Source organism: Pecten maximus, chromosome 15 (assembly GCF_902652985.1).
Source record: "Pecten maximus chromosome 15, xPecMax1.1, whole genome shotgun sequence".
In the NCBI taxonomy this organism is placed as follows: Eukaryota; Metazoa; Mollusca; class Bivalvia; order Pectinida; family Pectinidae; genus Pecten; species Pecten maximus.
In genome coordinates this window covers 23314305-23335715 of record NC_047029.1, presented here as the reverse complement: position 1 = coordinate 23335715, position 21411 = coordinate 23314305, and the positions used below count along the sequence as shown (strand labels likewise).

Here is a 21411-nt window from a genome sequence, read left to right as displayed (position 1 = left end):
ACCAACTACTACAAGGAAACCCCGCCTCAAAATGTCCATGGATGTTTACGGGGACGATTAACGAAGCAAACAAACAAACAACATTAGCATGCATCTCGTTATTTACTAATTTTGCCATATAAGGATATTTATTTTTTGTAGGTTTCGAACTCGCAACCCGGAGGTGGAGGGCTAGTGTTAAAGCCCCTCGGTGTACGTCAAATGAATCTCCAGCTCTCAATACCATTAAATTATCAATATGGTTATCGGTCCTCTTTGATGGTCAGGATTTTTACCTGAAAGCAATCAAGTAGCTGGATTTGTGCATTCAATTTTGCCATGACATATTTATGGGGTGTAACAATAATGTATAAAATTTCTGTTTGATACTTTTAATTAACATAAGCAAGCGACGTAGTCCTATGTTGTTGTTGTTTTTTTTTTTCATAGATCCATATGATTGTTTACGTTAGTTACAAGTAGTTCCGGTGAGTGAATATATTCATGCGCGTCATGGATTGATGTCACGTTTTGGGTGTCAATTATGCTCACATAGACTGCAAATATTTTTACTTAGTTTATGTCGTGGCTTTGCAACCAAATATAAATATAATACTGCAATGATATACATTATAATGCAATAAGACATGATGTGCATATAGGTATGTATCTGATAATAGAGGTAATAGTTTATATACGTATTACAATATAATAAATTGATATTGATATATAATAATCACGCTGTGAAATACATTTCCGTCCTTTTGAAAATAATCCATAATGATGTTTAATGTTAGCAGTTCAACAAAATTATATTATACCATGTAATATGATAAAGTATAGTGTAATTACATATACAGTGTATTGACTATCGGGTTGTGTAAAAGTTTCGGCTGTAATGTACAAATGTACATATATTTTACACCCTGTTATTTCACGGTAGTTTTACCATCCGGTATTTAATATATTTATTACCTACCTGATATTTTGATGTGATATCCACCTATGTGTTTTAGACCTGAAATATTACCGAGATTTCTGTTGATTTTTATAAAGGTTCCTTCTCCTCATAGATCGTGGGTGACAGGACAAGTAAGCGATGATAATTAACTGAGAGCACGTTTTATGTAAATATTTTTTTATTTTTATAATCTTCAGACGTATTTGTTTCTGTATATTATTCTCAGGTCGCCTAATGACCTTCTGTGAATTTAATTTGATTTTCAAACGCATGTTTTTATATGGTCTATCATGAAGTCGTTAATTTAGTGTTTTGTCTGAATATCATTAAGGGATGCTAATGTCGTCAGACTTATAAATGTCATCAGTGCGGTAAGGTGACCTTAAATCTCTTTCATTTCCTTTCATACATGTACAATGTACATGTATCTACATTGTAATTTAATATGTACATGTTCATCAAAATCACTGCAAGACTTAACTGTGATTATAAACAATGACAGTAAGAGTGGTTATCTTGATTTTAACTATGTGACGAACGTGATGTATTTAAGTTTATCATGGTTAACTTCCGCTTTCTGAGTACAACATCATATCAGTATGATTGCACAACGTTGTCGATTTGCGTTTTATATTTGAATGACGGTAACAAACAACTAAAGATGATCTAAAACTATCAGAGATGCATTGTGGGCCTGCATAATAGCCTGGAACTATGTTTTTTGCAATCGGAAAACCACTCGGGCCTTTCCGTCATATCTTCGGAAAATGGCGTTTTTCCGAAGATATGACGGAAAGGTCCGAGTGGATTTCCGATTGTGTTTTTTTTGTGGACCGACTAATTACCCGGATGCGATCACAGGTGCCCGTCTGATAGAGAGATCTTCCATATTTCGTGGGTCCCTGCTAAATCATCTACTGGACAACGGGTCGTTTTCATTCATTCATTCATTCATTCATTCATTCATTCATTCATTCATTCATTCATTCATTTTCTATTTTTAGGATTTAAAATGTTCAGACCTTCGAAAAATCGGTCATTGTTCGAAATTGAATAGAGTGGAAGGTTTACAAATTGGTGTTGATGCATGCGTTTTTTTAAAGGACTGTTTTCCAAAATAGTAGAATATGATAAAATTTGACAGCATGTTTTGATATAATAGTTTTGCTTGTTTTTATTTGGAAAACATCCGACGGCACCATTATGAAGGATAAGTGATTAAATTAAAGATATTGGATCGCTTTATTTAGAAACATAAAACTATGGGATACCATTGAATTTTTTTTTTCTTTTTCATTTTGTTTTACAGAAATTTCCGACGAATTCAATGAGTATTGTTAAACAGACAGAAACCCATAAGTAATCTCCCTAGGTGTAAACATAAAGGAACATTGTTTGTATTAGCAGGTGTTTTTTAAGTAGGAGGGGGGGGGGGGGGGGGGGGGGGGGGTCTAAAATTATTCTGAATCGATGACCGACCAAAACAGAGATTTTCATTACTTTAGAAATAAGTACAACAGCTATTAACAAACCCAACATCATGTAAAGCAAATGGAAAGCGAAAGTACAACATGTTTACTATACGGTGGGAGGTTGACGATGACGCAAGGAGCGAAAATTACTCTGAGGCAAATTTGTTTAAGATTTTTTAGATGGTATGGATGATTATATAATAACAATGTAAGATTCGGTCTTTCATAAATTAAAATAAGTTTGCAAATATAATTGAAAACTTGATAGTAATGTGATAAAATAGACTTTGACATAATCATCATCTATTGCATAATTACAAATTAAGATATCATTTTGTCAAATTTACAGATATAAGTGATTTATATCTACATATATTTACATATTCATTCAGATGCTGATTCATTTAATATGTTCCTTGATATAGAAATAATCATTATCACATCACATATACAACATTATAATGTCAATCAAATATTTCTGAACAGGTTTAAACCGAATATAAATGATTAATGAAAGGCCGCATGTACAGGTATGTATTAAATCGTAGGTATGATTCATCCGTCCTCAAACCGCAATGGGGGATCCCCCTGTTGATTCAGGTAATAACACACTCTGATGTATTTCATTTACACTTGTGTTAATATAGAGATCATGCCTTTATTAATATCATGTATCATTTAACCGTTTGACCCCTGTCATTACGTTGATGTAACGTTCTAGGAAGAAAATAATGAACGATTCTTTTAAAAAGTATACATCTCCATATATATCTATGATAATTTTTCTTTCTTTCTCTTTTTTATACCACTGTAATATCATTATTTTGTTTATGATGTAAAAAAACTAATCGTTTGCACTTAAAACTCCAGCTTTCTTTCTTTTTTAAGCAGAGAAAAGAAGTTATTTGCACTCATATAACTGTTCTCAATTCATTGATAAATCAAATGTGAACGAAATCATCCTGTCTAGGCACACAAGCAAATCCGTTCATATTTATTGGAAAATAGGCTAACGGTATGTTTTAACGGTGAGGACCAGTTTATATTTTTATTTATACTTTTCTTATTTGTGAAAAGATCCTCCGAATTGGTTCATTCATTGGTATCGATTTCGCTTAGATATACAGAGACTGGTGTCGTTGAAGCACAAGACGCCAGCAATTAAAATCATCCACTAACTAACGAACAAAACATAATTAAGGGATGAATACAAAGGATTGAAAGCAATGGGGTCGATGGCAATGGCTTAATGAATAAGATGTATGAGAAAGTTTTTGGTGACACAGGGGTGTTTTTTACAGGGTTGGTGGCAAACGGTGTATCACAAAAGTTTGTAAATAATGGGTTGGTGACAAAGGGTTGGTGACAAAGGGTTGATGACAAAGGGTTGGTGACAAAGGGTTGATGACAATGGCTTGTTGACAAAGGGTTGATGACAAAGGTTATGTGACAAAGAGTTGGTTACAAAGGGTTGGTGACAAAGGGTTGGTGACAAAGGGTTGATGACAATGGCTTGTTGACAAAGGGTTGATGACAAAGGTTATGTGACAAAGAGTTGGTTACAAAGGGTTGGTGACAAAGGGTTGATGACAATGGCTTGTTGACAAAGGGTTGATGACAAAGGTTATGTGACAAAGAGTTGGTGACAATGGGCTGATGACAAAGGGTTGACGACAAAGGGTTGATGACAAAGGGGTGGTGACAAGGGGGGGTGGAGACAAAGGGCTGATGACAAAGGGTTGATGACAAAGGGGTGGTGACAAAGGGAGTGTGACAAAGCGTTGATGACAAAGGGTTAATGACAAAGGGTTGGTGACAATGGCTTGTTGACAAAGGGTTGATGACAAAGGTTATGTGACAAAGAGTTGGTTACAAAGGGTTGGTGACAAAGGGTTGGTGACAAAGGGTTGATGACAATGGCTTGTTGACAAAGGGTTGATGACAAAGGTTATGTGACAAAGAGTTGGTTACAAAGGGTTGGTGACAAAGGGTTGGTGACAAAGGGTTGATGACAATGGCTTGTTGACAAAGGGTTGATGACAAAGGTTATGTGACAAAGAGTTGGTGACAATGGGCTGATGACAAAGGGTTGACGACAAAGGGCTGATGACAAAGGGGTGGTGACAAATGGGGGTGGAGACAAAGGGCTGATGACAAAGGGTTGATATCAAAGGGGTGGTGACAAAGGGGTGGTGACAAAGGGAGTGTGACAAAGGGTTGATGACAAAGGGTTGATGACAAAGGGGTGATGACAAAGAGTTGATGACAAAGAGTTAATGACAAAGGGTTGGTGACAAAGGGGTGGTAACAAAGGGGTGGTGACAAAGGGTTGGTGACAATCGGTAACTGACAAAGCATCAGTGAAAAATGTTTGATGGTAAAAAATTTGTGATAATGGTTTGATGACAATAACAAATAATATTGACATAATAACCAAACTATAATTCAATCTCACACGCGAAATTTAAGTAAAAATATAGATGTGCATGGAGACTCACGGAAAAAGAACGAGAAGAATACTTGTAAGACTAGGTGCATGGTTGATGACAATGGAGACGGTTGCTGAGCATTAGCTATACTAAAGAACTGTCACGTGCTAGGATGACGACAAACATCTGTTCAACACTATAACATTACATTGGTCAGCAAAATTTCCTGGTCACACATGAGTGACTTCTCCTGTCACAATGTATACCAAAAAATATACGTTATACAGGTTCTGCCATAAATACACTTAATGGACGGAGTTGAATGATTTTATTGTCCCACTCACCTGTAAAGAGGGACAGGTAAAGAGTGGTCATACCTGTACAGCGACCGTATTATATGTTACGTTTGAACACCTTCCCACGTATGCAGACAGGTGTGCAGCCTACCGTTAGATAGCTACCTGGTCCGTCACGTTCCGTCCCATAGCTCTCCGTCAGTCGGCTCCGGAGGTTATCTATAACAGGAATGGTCGCCAGTGGAACAGTTCTATCCGAAGATTCCTAATCAGCTGAGTGGATGACTATAATTTGTTAAATTGTGTATAATTTACAATGTATCCTTCCTGTGGAATATTTCTGGTAAGTTTTGTAACTGATAATTACATTTTTGTTTCTATGCATGTATTTCGAAGGTAGTGCTGATGAAACTATTTACTCCCAACAGCAAAAATATTGATTATATCACGTTTTCATACAATATTTACAAAATAAATGTCTTTCAGTACCTGTTTATGATACGTTGTAGTACCCGTTTCCGGTTTTAACACAACGGTATTAATTTAGATTATTATTAAGTATATTTCATGGTTTGATTACACGACAAAGTATCCTAATTGAACCTATAGTGAAAAGAAAAGAAGTATATTTGGCCAAAAATGAGAGAGAATTAGAAAAATGATAGAGAAATTTTGAAATGACCAACATTGATTTATTTCCTTTTAATTGACGCTAAGAGATACCACATTTAAATATAAAACTTAAAGACATTATCCCTTTTTATTACTCAGAAAATTAGACATGCGTATTTTACAGTTTTTGGTCAGGACGATGCATATATTTCCTGCAAATTTATGGATAATTTTACGATTCTTAGAAACTCATGCACAGCAATTCTTCAATGTTCTGGTCAGGATTTAGTAGGCTTAAGACTATTGATGGAGTGTCAAGCTAAGTCATGTCTCCTCACAACTCAACATCAGCCCAACAATTGTGACCGTCGCATGCTAAATGTTAAATTATCAAAGCTTTACAATAATCTCCATTCTCGGAACACAGACCGCTGTTGTAAGTACATTGTTCAAATGGCTTGCTTCCGTGCAGCATTTTGGTCAATGCATCTGATAATATAGCAAACATTTTAAGACATATATGTTAAGCAGTAAGAAAGATATTCACCTATAAATATTTATTTTTATAAACATCAGACTGATTTGCAATTCTAAATTTTCTTTTGAAGAAAATGACTTATTTTCATGCTGTCAAGCATATGAATATATACAACCTATATTCCCTTACCAGTTAAACTGCATGTTTATCGCTATAAAAAGGTTAGAATGTTTTAAACAGGCAGTTATGTCATGATTGAGGTTGACACGCGATAAATCAAATCTACATTTCTTTCTCTAAAAATACGACTTAATAATATAACGATAATGATTAATTACATGCTTACGTGATTTTAATCAACAATACAATTGTCCAATTCACATGACTTAAATCAACAACATAGATTTCAAGTCACAAGACTCAACAATACAATTGTCCAATTCACATGACTTAAATTTAAAAAAAAAAACAGATTTCAAGTCACATGACTCAACAATACAGTTGTCCAAGTCACATGACTTTTCACACCAATACAATTGTACAAGTCACGTGACAACATAGTTGCCAGGTCACTTAACTTTAGGACTTTAATCAACATTACAGTTATCCGAGTCACATGACTCTAATCAACAATACAGTTGTCCAAATCACATGACTTTAATCTAATTTAAAAGTTGTCCGAGCCCCATGACAAAGCGCTGCGCTATGTTGTAATTGATGCAAAAAATGTTACATAATTTGATTTATAGTGACGGTACACCACCTTTCCTAGAAATAAATGTTTAATTCCTTATCAAGTCTGAATTTAAAATAAGCATCTGCATAGTTTTTATATCACTGAGGACGTCGCTAAATTTCTGCTGATATATTTTACAGCAGATACTCGCAAATCGCTTATTATGGAGGTCATCGATTACTTACATTCCTACGAAGATGATATAGAATATATTTATTAATAGATATATCAAGATGATACGTAATAAAGATGGGAAAATATTTTGACGGGCAAGCATGTTCTTGATTAATTACTCTACATGTATAATGCCACAAATGTGGCTTTTATATACAAAAGTGGTGAACTAGGAATGACAAGTTGCAAAAAACTTAATATCAAAGTTTCATAATTAGCGGCACACATCCGAAATGCGCTGTGTGACAATATAGCGAAAGCCAGAAGCTATCATAAGGAAAATTGCCTATTGTTATCAGTTGTAAAAGACTAATTAAGATATATATTTCAAAATCATGTAGAAGTTACGACAACTCATTGTTTTTTATATACCAGAAGAAAATACCAGCACTTGTACAAATTACGGTTCAATATCATGATACAACTTGTCTCTGTAGGACAGTAGTTATCAACAACAATGACTAACCGAAATTTCGATATTCATTACTTACAGGGAAATGGCTATTTCGTTAGATCACAATGGTGACCTTTTTGTTGTTGTTATTGTTATTTAAGGTTCAAATAATTGTATTGCTATAGAAAAAAGAAAAGAATACACAATTAGCTGCCCTCACGCAGGAAGGGATCCATTCGACAAACCGAGACAATGGTGATTATATTACTAAACGTCATGTAATCACGTTTGAAGCTCTGAAACTATCCTTATTCATTAACATCATACAATGGAGAGAACAAAGTAAAGGAGGCATTGTTAGGATTACTGACACTGATTATTTCATCATGAACAATTGACGAAGTTGGTCATGGATCTTTGTCTGAATATTTATAGCAATTAATATTTAAGCATTATGTGCATAAATTAAGTTATTATTCTCTGTGAATGTTCTGATCCCATTAAATCAATAAGCATTTCCTTTTCTCCCACGCTTGGCTCTTGACTATGGTTGCATGGCAGAACAGAGATAAGATCTAAACAATTTCCAACCTATAATTTCACTATTGTGAATATATACTTAAAGAATCAATAAAAATACTTTAAAAAAAACACTCCGGGGTACACAAGCTGCCTTTCAAGTCACTATCATGGATTCAAAATATAGATCCATGATTTAATATTTTGTCAACTAAGCCAAAAATTGTGAACACCAAAAATATATACTAAAAGTGAAGAATAAGACATGTTTTTTAATGTTTTGTCAATTAAGCTAAAATTGCTATACCTATCTATCAAATAACATATATATTCTATTAATACAAAGGCCAGATGTCCAAGTTACATGAAGCGTCTATAATAAATTTCGCCCTTAAGAGGAGTAATGTTCCCGAGACATTTAGTATGCAGTGTGGAGGTGTGTTGCTGTCATATCATAATAGCCTAAACGTGTAAGGAAGTGACACCGTGACATTTTCCTTTGTATTCTGATGCTGCCCGACAAAGCCACGTCTGGGTCAGACAATTAAGGTAGCTGTATAAAACAATAGTGAAGAAGCTGATCTTTATACACCTTGTAATTTTTCAATAAACTCCAGATTAATATTTCCATTTTTTTCTTGGAGTGACTTAACCTGAATTTGACCTAGATATGTGTAGCCGGTGTCGTCGATAAAGAAAAAGACGTTAACTCTTCTGAAACATTTGGTCGTGTTCCCCTTTTATTTTTTCATGAGTCTCCCTCCAAATCTCGTATAAAATCCCTGGAGAATATTACCAAATATACAGTATATGATGGCCAGATATGAGACACTCACACACAGAAGATCACTACATTTTAACACATATAAAGAGTTAGATACAGCAGAGCAAAATGAATTCATCTGTATCATACAGCTGTTCTATCCTGCCATGACTCGCCAGTGAAAATGGAAATTCTTATTGCATGGCTCAAGCCTTAAAGGTCATGCCGAGACATTTAGGGTTCATCCATGTACATGAAAGAATGACATTTAAAAGGAGCGTCTGGGAGTGAATACAAGATTGTAATACATCGGGTTGTACTGAGTTACCTTAGAAACTTCTCATTTATGAATCATAAGTAATAACAACATTATGATAAATTGCCAACTCGCTAGTACAGAATTAGATATGGAAAACCGACTTTAATTATTAAAGACATTTTAAAGCCAAATACTATATAAATGTATCGAAACAAAATCAAGAACTTTAAGATATATTTATTTTGTGTGAAGGCGTAGGTTCCGTTGTAAGAATATCTATTTCATAAATCCCGTAAATCTAGCCATCGTTGGTATTCATTATTAATTAAAATTAATTGAACGGTTAATAAGCACTGAAAGCTATAATTACTACAAAAGTGCATTACTTCATAGTAATTTTTGCTATTAATTCTATTTTTATATCCAAGGTATCGATTTTTGTTATATCACCAGATCTAGTTTAAACTATATCTCCAATTCCTTGACACCCGGGTAATGAAATTCACAATTTTGGTAAAGCACTTAAGACTATCTATGAAGAATTTTTGATTCTACCTTATTTAGGTCTTGAGAAGAAATTTCTTGAAATTTCAGTTAATTTGAGTCTGTTTTTACCTCGTTCATAAGCCCCTGGAGGTCAGTCAGTGCCAATATACATGTAGTTTACAACAGGCATCCCATACTGATAATTCTAACTAAGTATTATTTCCAATGGCAATTGGAACAAATGATGCTCAAAAATGTGATTTACCTACATAAACTACAGTAAGCTTTACCCCCTCTCCAGGGGGGAACATAATGACACCAGGGTCATGAAATTCACAATTTCAGTACAGGACCATAAGACCTTTCTATCTGTGACGAGTATTTGATTCTACCCTATCTGGGATTTGAGAAGAAGATTTTTGAAATTTTAGTCAATTTGACACTTTTTTGGGCTCGTCCCTCTTGCCCCTAGGGGGTGTGGTTCGGTACCATATAATTCACAATTTTGGTTGACATTTAGACACACCAGAATCTTGCAAAATTTCATTGAATTTCGTTCAGTGGTTTTGGAGAAGAAAATGTAAATTGTTGACGGACGCACGACGGGCAAAAGGCGGTTAGAAAAGGTCACTTGAGACTTCGTCTCAGGTGAACTAATTACATGCATACAAATGTATACCAATACTTTGTTATTGTCAACTGTCTGAAAGAACAATTGAAGATATAGATCTACATGTAAATATATTTGTGTTAGAATACGAACACTAAACTCGACAACACGAGTTCATGCTGATCTCTTGTGACGTATGTCACTGCGCCTGTCAGTTATAGATTTGTACGGCAATGATGACCAGACAGCTGACCAACTGACCGGTGACAGACACTGGACTGCTCGTACAAATATATGGGATAGTCACATAGCCGTGACATATGTTTCTTAGAGCAACAATTACATATAGAGTTTAATTTAAGTAATTCTCGAAATAATATATATCAAATGCAGACATCAAAGAGAAAATTATAGTTTACTTCAAAATGGTTTTGATAAATGCATCTTTATTGCTTCAAAAGGTTGAGAAAATTAGATCTGTCCAACAAACTCCTGTCAATGTTAAATGATAATATTTGCATAATTTTATTATAGTCTTATGTAGCGTTTAATTTTGCATACAGTTTTAGTATACATCAAAGAACAAACATTCAATGATGTTGTATTATACAAATCGATATGTATGTATCCCGTAGCTCTGGTATGCAATGTAGCATGCCTAGCCTTAGGCGTGTGTCAGTTTCCTGTCACCTCTCGGGTTAAGGCCATTGTCTGGCGACCATTTCCTCGGGATATGCGTTTGTTCTCTACTTAACAGGCAGTTTCTGACAACGACGTTTACTGGCCATTACGATAGATTGCACCTTAGCAACTCTACCAGTGACGTGTTTTATGACTTTGAACACCAAGCCTGCGCTTTTGGCCCTCACATCCCATCACAAGTTATAACTAATTAACATATGGAAAGGATTCGTGAATATCTTTCAAGGGTGTTAATGCATTGCCTGATAGAAATCAGCAAAGAGAGCAAAGAATATGTACATTATGTCAAGATAATGATATTGAGGATGAATGCCATTTTATTCTCAAATGTAATCTTTATAGGAATATTCGAAATACATACATTAAGCCATATTATTATAGAAGACCAAGTGCTTTTAAGTTGATACAATTATTAAGTGTTCAGAATGTTTCTGAATTGAGTAAGCTAGGAAAATTCCTTTATTTAGCGACAAAACAACATAATAACACCATTTAATTGTTTAATTTACTATATGTCAGTCTATTTATAACGTTCATGAACTATTGTGTGCTGCCATAATGACGTTATGTTCATTTTTATAATATATAGTAATACTAAAGTGTACGTATACATATATGTGTATATTAAGCGTAATGGACATGCACTTTTGTAATTGTGAATTGTGTCATAATATATTACATTGTCTTGTTTTGTAATGTCTCTGTGATGTGTTGAAAAATACAAGGAAATAAATAATCTGAATCAAAGATGTATAAAAACAATGACAGCCTGCCTCATCAATACTCTTCCGCGTGATTAATTATAACACGAACTGGAATCACAGAAAATGTGTAGCTTACCGGTACACATCTGACACCAATTTTATGTTATCATGGTGTTAGCTTGTCAGTAACAGGTCTTCCGGTGTCACTTCCGGTCATACTCACAGGTCTTATTAACATTATCGTGGGGAATATCATGTTTTAACTGTCTTTCATGTGAGTCGAACGGAAGGAAATTATAATTTATCGTGTTATTGAACAGAGAGTATGTATACTTAAAAGCTTCAAACAATTTGTACGGGAAAGCAATATCACAATATCACATCAAAGATATGTATACAATTATATACAAGAAATTATCAATTCTAATTGAAGATTTGATGAAAGAGTTGTGGTTTATGCTAATCTTTCTTTTAAATCGTTTTAGGTGCGGCTCCCGAGGATGTATTTATGCATCAATAATCCTTTGTTGTTTTATTTCTTGTTAGTAATGATGATTACTTTATATGCATAGATTTGCAGGTATTTAATTATAGATATATTAAATGCAGTTTTACGCTACTAAAGTAATTAAAAAAACCTTCAAGACCCACCGATGCAATAATAAAGGAAACTGTTTTGTTGTTGCCAGATCAAGATGTTGACGTGAGAAAGGCGCTTTGTTATTTTTATTCCACCTGGTTATAATTCATTCAATAAAATAGGGCGTTTACGTGTTCAGACTTGATTATAGTTAACTTAAAAATAGCATTATACACTTACCGAGCTACAGCCGACGACTACATCATAAGTTGACTTGATCCCTGCAGGAAAAACAGCAACCAAGTAAATTCCAACGTTAAATCTCAATTAAGTAATGTTACAGCCCGAATAGTGGACATTAAACTGCATCATATCGCTAAATTTGTCCTTCTTTAATTCACCATTCATGAAATGATTTAGATTAACGAGACGAAACTGTCTTTTGTGGTGTACAAGTTTTATACAGCTATATCGGTCCTCACAGAACCCAGATCTGCTAGGAATTTTCTGACTTTCCCTTTTTATTGTTTACATACTAATTAATGAGAAGAAAGTGGTGTCTTGGGTATACAAATTATATACAGCTCTATACATTGATACCCACAGAACTCAGATCTGCTTGGAATTGCCATATTTTCTTTAGCTAGAATAACTGTTCATTAACTGAGAAATACAGGCAAGCCATATACTAATGATGGTGTGCATCATTTCTGGTGTCTGGAACACGAACTTTCATTAACAATGCATCGCCTTTCTGTGTAGTGGTGGGATTTAATTACATGTTATTACCAACATTAGTATACATTTATACATCTAATTATGTCAGACAGCCACACACATATAAGAAGGTTCCGCCAATGGTAACATATCATTGTAGTTATGTTGTCTGGGAAATTATTATATATGGGGTCATAATGTTGAGGTTATCTCTAATTAAAGAACATGCAACACCTTTCGATTATGTCTACCAGCCTGAAATCTTCATGACATTCTGATGACAATTTGTGAGTACATTCAGTCCCGTTTAGTTAACAGTATTAGTATAGTAATATTTTGCGATATCTTGATGGGTGATTGTTAAGATTCCTGAAAGGTATGACCCTGTTTTGTATGTAGCTGTCCTAAAATGATGATGGTATCTTAACGACAAATTGTCACCACCTGTGGACTGATTCTAACCATTTACTTGCGTACCTCTTGATAGGGATTTCAAATGGTTACCTTTTAAGAGGACTTTGCTTTCTTCACTTCATATACTCAATTAGATACATTTTATTGGTAAATTGTCCAGACTCGTACTATGCTGCATGATGGCCTGAATTTACTCAACACCCCCTGAATGAGGAATAATTGTTTTAATGAAAGTCTTTTGATATACACTATCAATCAGAGATTCAATATATTGCCAGGAGGACAGTTTCGAGGTCCGCTCATAACATTGAGTATGATATATATATGTTCGACAAATACAATGGAATGACAGTTTTGTATTAGTATGATACTACATGGATCTGTCATTGGTCTTTTTGGCAGCATTGATTATGTATTCTTCTGAGAAGCCAAAGATGTCTGATTTAGAAATTGAAATAGAACGTTTTGAAAGAAATATCATTTTCACAAACAGGGAACCGCTATTACTTACTAGCTTAAGATCAAAAAGAAGAATTAAGCGGATTGAGCGTCAAACGTTCTAGTTACACACATTGTGATTTGTATTGAAAGTCTTGTGATTGATATCGATGTAAAACCTTTTCTTTAAATTGTACTTCATGAGATTTAGATAAGATGATAAATCCATCAGTGTTTTCCATGCCATAGAAGCGTTTTAATCTGAACGCTATAACATAAAATGAAGTTGATTTATAAACAGACTGAGTTCGTATTTTCTGTAAAAATGTGTGATATACGGCCTTTGATATACAACGATTATATATGCTCCTCAGATTTGATAAAAGGACAATGATGTTTTAAATTATTATTTTGATATGCAATGCTGTTTTTACCTCACGATTGGGTATAGGGATCATGTTGTTTATTGGCCCCAGAATCTGATATGCATTTGATATTAGAGTAAAACTTATTGAATTTAACTGCAACAAATAGAGATGTTATTAAATAAAAGCAAATTACACCGTGTTGATAGGCAAGGAACAAAATAGAAAGGGTAGTTCAATAAGATAAAATGAAAAGGAAAGAAGGAACCGAAAATAGCACAAGTAAACTAGACATCGGTCACTCCACCATGAATAGTTTTATAGATAAACACATTTTCTTTATGACAATATTGACATGCACTAATGTTTTTTCTCCTTTTTATAGGTGACACTGTTCGCTGCTGTGGCACTTGTAAGTATCACAACAGGATACATGATAAACAATAAGTTGTTAATACACCGGAAAATAATGAATTACAAAGAGTTTATATATAAGTACATATAGCCCCAGCTGTGAAGTGTGTAGTGTGATACATACTTCGTTATCAACATAAACATGTTATGTGTAGACATATCACAGCGCGTGCACTACACGGATATGTAAACAATAATATTATTCCCGATCCTTTCTCTTTTAACATTTTTGGGAAGTCATCAAAGAGATTGTCAAATACAACACTGTCAATGTTTTTATTTTTTATCACATAACTGAATTGTAATAGATTAGCATTATCATACATTGGTACACCAACATTAATTATTTGCTGTAGAAAACAATACCGGTATACAGAAAATGCAGTTAGCGACATCATTAGCGGGAGGCTATCAATGTAAAAAGTGCTAAAACATTATTGCTGATAAAATATCTACGCTCATAGTTTTATGAAACAAATTAAGACCCTTTTTCTTCTCCTTTCAAGTAATTTGATGTCGAAAGTTCAGGTACTTTTATTCCATAATAAATGAATGATAAGTTCATATAAATAATATAACACAATAACATAAATAATTTATATATATACGTAAGTGTTGCTTTATACAATATTAATTTATCCTCATTAAGTCATCATTAAATATATTATCAAAGACAATTTATTTATTCATTTATTTATTTATTGTGAATGGCATGGTGTTGAAATGCCAGCTTCTCAATATCATAACAGTTCGGAGATATGTTCTAACTACCGTCTGTGTACTATAAGTCATACCTGTCTCTGTAGGTACACCCCTCCCACACATACTATAAGTCATACATGTCTGTAGGTACACCCCTCCCACACATACTATAAGTCATACCTGTGTCTGTAGGTACACCCCTCCCACACATACTATAAGTCATACCTGTCTGTAGGTACACCCCTCCCACACATACTATAAGTCATACCTGTCTCTGTAGGTACATCCCTCCCACACATACTATAAGTCATACCTGTCTCTGTAGGTACACCCCTCCCACACATACTATAAGTCATACCTGTCTCTGTAGGTACATCCCTCCCACACATACTATAAGTCATACCTGTCTCTGTAGGTACACCCCTCCCACACATACTATAAGCCATACCTGTCTCTGTAGGTTCACCCCTCCCACACATACTATAAGTCATACCTGTCTATGTAGGTACATCCCTCCCACACATACTATAAGTCATACCTGTGTCTGTAGGTACATCCCTCCCACACATACTATAAGTCATACCTGTCTCTGTAGGTACACCCCTCCCACACATACTATAAGTCATACCTGTCTCTGTAAGTACACCCCTCCCACACATACTATAAGTCATACCTATCTCTGTAGGTACACCCCTCCCACACATACTATAAGTCATACCGGTCTCTGTAGGTACACCCCTCCCACATATACTATAAGTCATACCTGTCTCTGTAAGTACACCCCTCCCACACATACTATAAGTCATACCTATCTCTGTAGGTACACCCCTCCCACACATACTATAAGTCATACCGGTCTCTGTAGGTACATCCCTCCCACACATACTATAAGTCATACCTGTCTATGTAGGTACATCCCTCCCACACATACTATAAGTCATACCTGTCACAGTAGGTACATCCCTCCCACACATACTATAAGTCATACCTGTCTCTGTAGGTACATCCCTCCCACACATACTATAAGTCATACCTGTCTCTGTAGGTACATCCCTCCCACACATACTATAAGTCATACCTGTCTCTGTAGGTACATCCCTCCCACACATACTATAAGTCATACCTGTGTCTGTATGTACACTCATCCCACACATAATATAAGTCATACCTGTCTCGGTAGGTGCACCCCTCCCACACATACTATAAGTCATACCTGTCTCTGTAGGTACACCCCTCCCACACATACTATAAGTCATACCTGTGTCTGTAGGTACACCCCTCCCACACATACTATAAGTCATACCTGTGTCTGTAGGTACAACCCTCCCACACATACTATAAGTCATACCTGTCTCTGTAGGTACATCCCTCCCACACATACTATAAGTCATACCTGTCTCTGTAGGTACACCCCTCCCACACATACTATAAGTCATACCTGTCTCTGTAGGTACACCCCTCCCACACATACCATAAGTCATACCTGTGTCTGTAGGTACACCCCTCCCACACATACTATAAGTCATACCTGTCTCTGTAGGTACACCCCTCCCACACATACTATAAGTCATACCTGTGTCTGTAGGTACACCCCTCCCACACATACTATAAGTCATACCTGTCTCTGTAGGAACCTCCCTCCCACACATACTATAAGTCATACCTGTCTATGTAGGTACACCCCTCCCACCTGTCTATGTACTATCAGTCATACCTGTCTCTGTAGGTACAACCCTCCCACACATACTATAAGTCATACCTGTGTCTGTACTATAAGTCATACCTGTCTCTCTAGGTCCATCCCTCCCACCTGTATGTGAGTCATGACCTACCATGCCACACCTCCGCCGACTGTCCCCTAGACGCTTGTTGTCGAGAATTGGACGGAAATCTTATCACCCTGTCCGGAACATTCGACGCCGTCGGTATGTAGTCTACCAGGCCATCAAATGATTGTACCATCGAATGTCTGTACCATCGAATGTCTGTATTATCGAATGTCTGTACCATCGAATGTCTGTATTATCGAAAGTCTGTATCATTGAATGTCTGTACCATCAAATGTCTGGACCACCAAATGATTGTACCATCGAATGTCTGTATGATCGAATGTATGTACCCTCAAATGTCTGTACCACCAAATGTCTGTACCATTGAATGTCTGTACCATCGAATGTCTGTACCATCGAATGTCTGTACCATCGAATGTCTGTACCATCGAATGTCTGTATTATCGAATGTCTGTACCATCGGATGTCTTTACTATTGAATTTCTGTACCATCGAATGTCTGTACTATTGAATGTCTGTACCATCGAATGTCTGTATTATCGAATGTCTGTACCATCGAATGTCTGTACCATCGAATGTCTGTACCATCGAATGTCTGTACCATCGAATGTCTGTACTATTGAAAGTCTGTACCATCGAATGTCTGTACCATTGAATGTCTGTACCATCGAATGTCTGTACCATCGAATGTCTGTACCATCGAATGTCTGTATTATCGAATGTCTGTACCATCGGATGTCTGTACTATTGAATTTCTGTACCATCGAATTTCTGTACCATCGAATGTCTGTACTATTGAATGTCTGTACCATCAAATGGTTGTACCATCAAATGTCTGTACAATCGAATGTCTGTGTCATCGAATGTATGTACCATCGAATGTATGTACCATCGAATGTATGTACCATCGAATGTATGTATCATCGAATGTCTGTATCATCGAATGTCTGTATCATCGAATGTCTTTACCATCAAATTCTGTACCATCAAATGTCTGTACCATCAAATGTCTGTACCATCGAATGGTTGTACCATCAAATGTCTGTATCCTCGAATGACTGTACTATCGAATGGGTGTACCATCAAATAACTGTACCATAAAATATCTACTTTAAAATGTCTGTTCCATCAAATGCCTGTATCATCAAATGTCTGTACCATCAAATGTCTACCATCAAATTGATGTATAATAAAATGTCTATCATCAAATGTCTGTACCATCGAATGTCTATCATCGAATGTCTGTACCATCAAATGTCTGTACCATCAAATGTCTGTACCATCAAATGTCTGTACCATCAAATGTCTGTACCATCGAATGTATGTGCCATCAAATGTCTGTACCATCGAATGTCTGTACCATCAAATGTCTGTACAATCGAATGTATGTGCCATCAAATGTCTGTACCATCAAATGTCTGTATCATCGAATGTCTGTACCATCAAATGTCTGTACCATCAAATGTCTGTACAATCGAATGTATGTGCCATCAAATGTCTGTACCATCGAATGTATGTACCATCAAATGTCTGTACCACCAAATTCTGTACCATCAAATATCTGTACCATCAAATGTCTATCATCGAATGTCTGTACCATCAAATGTCTGTACCATCGAATGGTTGTACCATCAAATGTCTGTATCCTCGAATGACTGTACCATCGAATGGATGTACCATCAAATAACTGTACCATCAAATGTCTACTTTAAAATGTCTGTTCCATCAAATGCCTGTATCATCAAATGTCTGTACCATAAAATGTCTACCATCAAATTTATGTACAATAAAATGTCTATCATCAAATGTCTGTACCATCGAATGTCTGTACCATCAAATGTCTGTACCATCAAATGTCTGTACCATCGAATGTATGTGCCATCAAATGTCTGTACCATCGAATGTATGTACCATCAAATGTATGTACCACCAAATTCTGTACCATCAAATATCTGTACCATCGAATGTCTGTACCATCGAATGTCTGTACTATTGAATGTCTGAACCATCAAATTCTGTCCCATCGAATGTCCGTATAATTGTATATAACTGTTTCTGTGATGGTATAACAATGAATAGCAATGTATAAGTAAAAATATATCATTGTGTATTGTTACATCGACCTTTTATGGTATCTATATCAGGATTTTAATATAACACGTTTTCTCTTCCTTAAATCAATTTAGTATCGTATTATCAGTGCATCAGGTTTGGAATTGTGATTTTTAAATCATGTATGAACAACGTTGTCTACAGAAATCCTTTATCCATGAAGACAAAATCTTAATTGTATAATACAATGTGATGAATATTTCGGTGTGCAACAAAGAAAAGGCCATATGTTTGGTAATCTTTGTCCATCGACTCCCTCTGATCTTAAAAGAAATCAGCTATACAATTTTAATAATCAGTTTTTCTTCAGATATGTGTTAATTGCTACGTTGATTATTTCCGATTGTTAACATTGTTCTTGCCTGTATCAACATACCAGTTTATACGTTTAATTTGAACTACATGTTGTTTCCCCTCACCAGCATCTGTGTCATAGAAGATTATTACTGAATAGCAAGTAGTCTTAGTTAAAACTCAATAGCCAGGGTTTCGTATGAGAGAGTCTCCGACCTACGCTGAAGAAATTTACCGTCGTCATTTTACGTTATTGTCATTACAGGTCCGTTTCACGATACCCACAACGGCACGTGCGTGCCACTCCTAGCCCAGCACGGGGAACACTGTGGGGAGTTTTGTCAATGTGACAAGGAACAGGGTAAGCAATCTCATCGTGTTGGCATCATGACACCGTCATCATGGAACAACTAATTATATCTCAATATAGGGATCACGATAAATTTACTTCCCTGGTACTACTTTTGAGAACGTGATATTACCTGATTTTTAAATAGGTTAACATGATGTTCCTGTACTTGTACTTTTTATCCGCACTGTGCTGATTTTGAAATAGAATTATCAGTTTACACACTAATAATATCTTCATACCACAAGAAATAGATAACTGTGCATATGGCAGACGGATAAAACATATTTAGATATAAATGTAGCAATAGATAGTCAATTCATATTTCATACGAGGTGTTGTTTTATTTCCATATATAAAAAGTTGTCAAATATTGTATTAGAATATCAGGTATATTGATATCATATGTCTACCTTAATTATGTATAATAGTAAAACAGGATATCAACAAGAGGCCCAGAGGACCTGCATCGGTCATTTTATGTTCCCTCTCACCGGTCCCAAGGGGCACATAGTCACTTCAGTTATACAACATTCAAGCGATTCACCCTAATTTCCCCTTTTGTGCCCACCCCTCCAACCCTAAGAAAGCTACATCCTCCATTTATACAATATTATATCTCCTTTACCGAATAATGGTCCAGACCAAATTTCTTCAAATAAATTCTGTCGTTCAGGACAAGTAGGGATTTAAAGGAATTTCCTCAATTTCCCCTATTGGACCCGCCCCACCGACCCCAAGAGTGCCTCACCATCCGTTTAATCATACTCCAGACCAAATTTTATCAAAATCCATTCAGGCCAAGTAGCGATTTAAAGAAAATGATGACTGGCGACAAACGCTGCACCATGGCATAAACTCACCGGCCTGGCGAGCTAAAAACCAATCAAAACATCAATATAAAACGATTTCAAAATGATATCTAATAAGAACCTTTTTATAAATTATAAATTTTAATAAAAACTTTAACTGTCTCAAAATAAAGCCAGCTGATAGGTCAGCATTGGTCCCATCATGTGACAAGGTAGCAAAATATCCATCATACACATCCGCTTCCATATCTGTTAGGCAAACACAAATGGAAATATCTGTATCAAACTATTTTGTTAGATTTGAATTATTTCATTTTAATCCTAAATATGTATCCCAATACAACCCAGAGTTATATTTAGAGATCCACTTTGTCCTTGACCTTTATAACCAAATGCCATTAATTTTGACCAATAACCTTCATCTATGGACTGTTGATCCAACTTTGCTTCATTAGGTCTTGACAAAATGTTTAATTATGAAACGAGTTTGAGAAAAATCCTCCCAGTACATCTGATGATGGTTGGCTAACAAAAACAGTTGTTCAGAGGATTTTACTTACACAAGTATTTTAACGTTTCAGGTCTGCGATGCTATCGACATGTTTCGGATCACGAGTTTTCTCCGTCAATCTGCCGTGAAAAGGCATATGTGGAAAAGCAACGTCGTAACTGGTTATCATGTTACAAGGACCCGAAATGTAAATTACCCATGTGATCTTCCCAATCTTTACCACGTGACTATCCATGTGATTAAATCCGTTTTGTTTTGTTTGGAACTGTTTTGTTGACTTTTTTTTTTTTACAAATATACTAATAAACGTCTAGTGTTGATGTTTTCAGCGATGTATAA

At 35.5% G+C, this 21411-nt stretch overlaps 1 protein-coding gene across 1 annotated transcript; it reads left to right on the top strand.

The window, feature by feature from the left end:
* The first annotated feature begins 5211 nt into the window (after positions 1-5211).
* Positions 5212-21337, top strand: LOC117343714. The gene is made up of 5 exons (XM_033906182.1): positions 5212-5480; positions 14474-14500; positions 17000-17129; positions 19666-19761; positions 21143-21337. The coding sequence occupies exons 1-5, from the start codon at positions 5454-5456 to the stop codon at positions 21274-21276; spliced, it is 414 nt and encodes a 137-aa protein (XP_033762073.1). The 5' UTR covers positions 5212-5453; the 3' UTR covers positions 21277-21337.
* The last annotated feature ends 74 nt before the right edge of the window (positions 21338-21411 follow it).

Excerpts from the sequence above, each read along its gene's own strand:
- LOC117343714 (XM_033906182.1), top strand. The coding sequence starts at position 5,454 with ATGTATCCTTCCTGTGGAATATTTCTG. Across the intron at positions 17,130-19,665 it reads CGGAACATTCGACGCCGTCG|GTCCGTTTCACGATACCCAC; the intron begins GTATGTAGTCTA and ends TTGTCATTACAG. Across the intron at positions 19,762-21,142 it reads TCAATGTGACAAGGAACAGG|GTCTGCGATGCTATCGACAT; the intron begins GTAAGCAATCTC and ends TTAACGTTTCAG.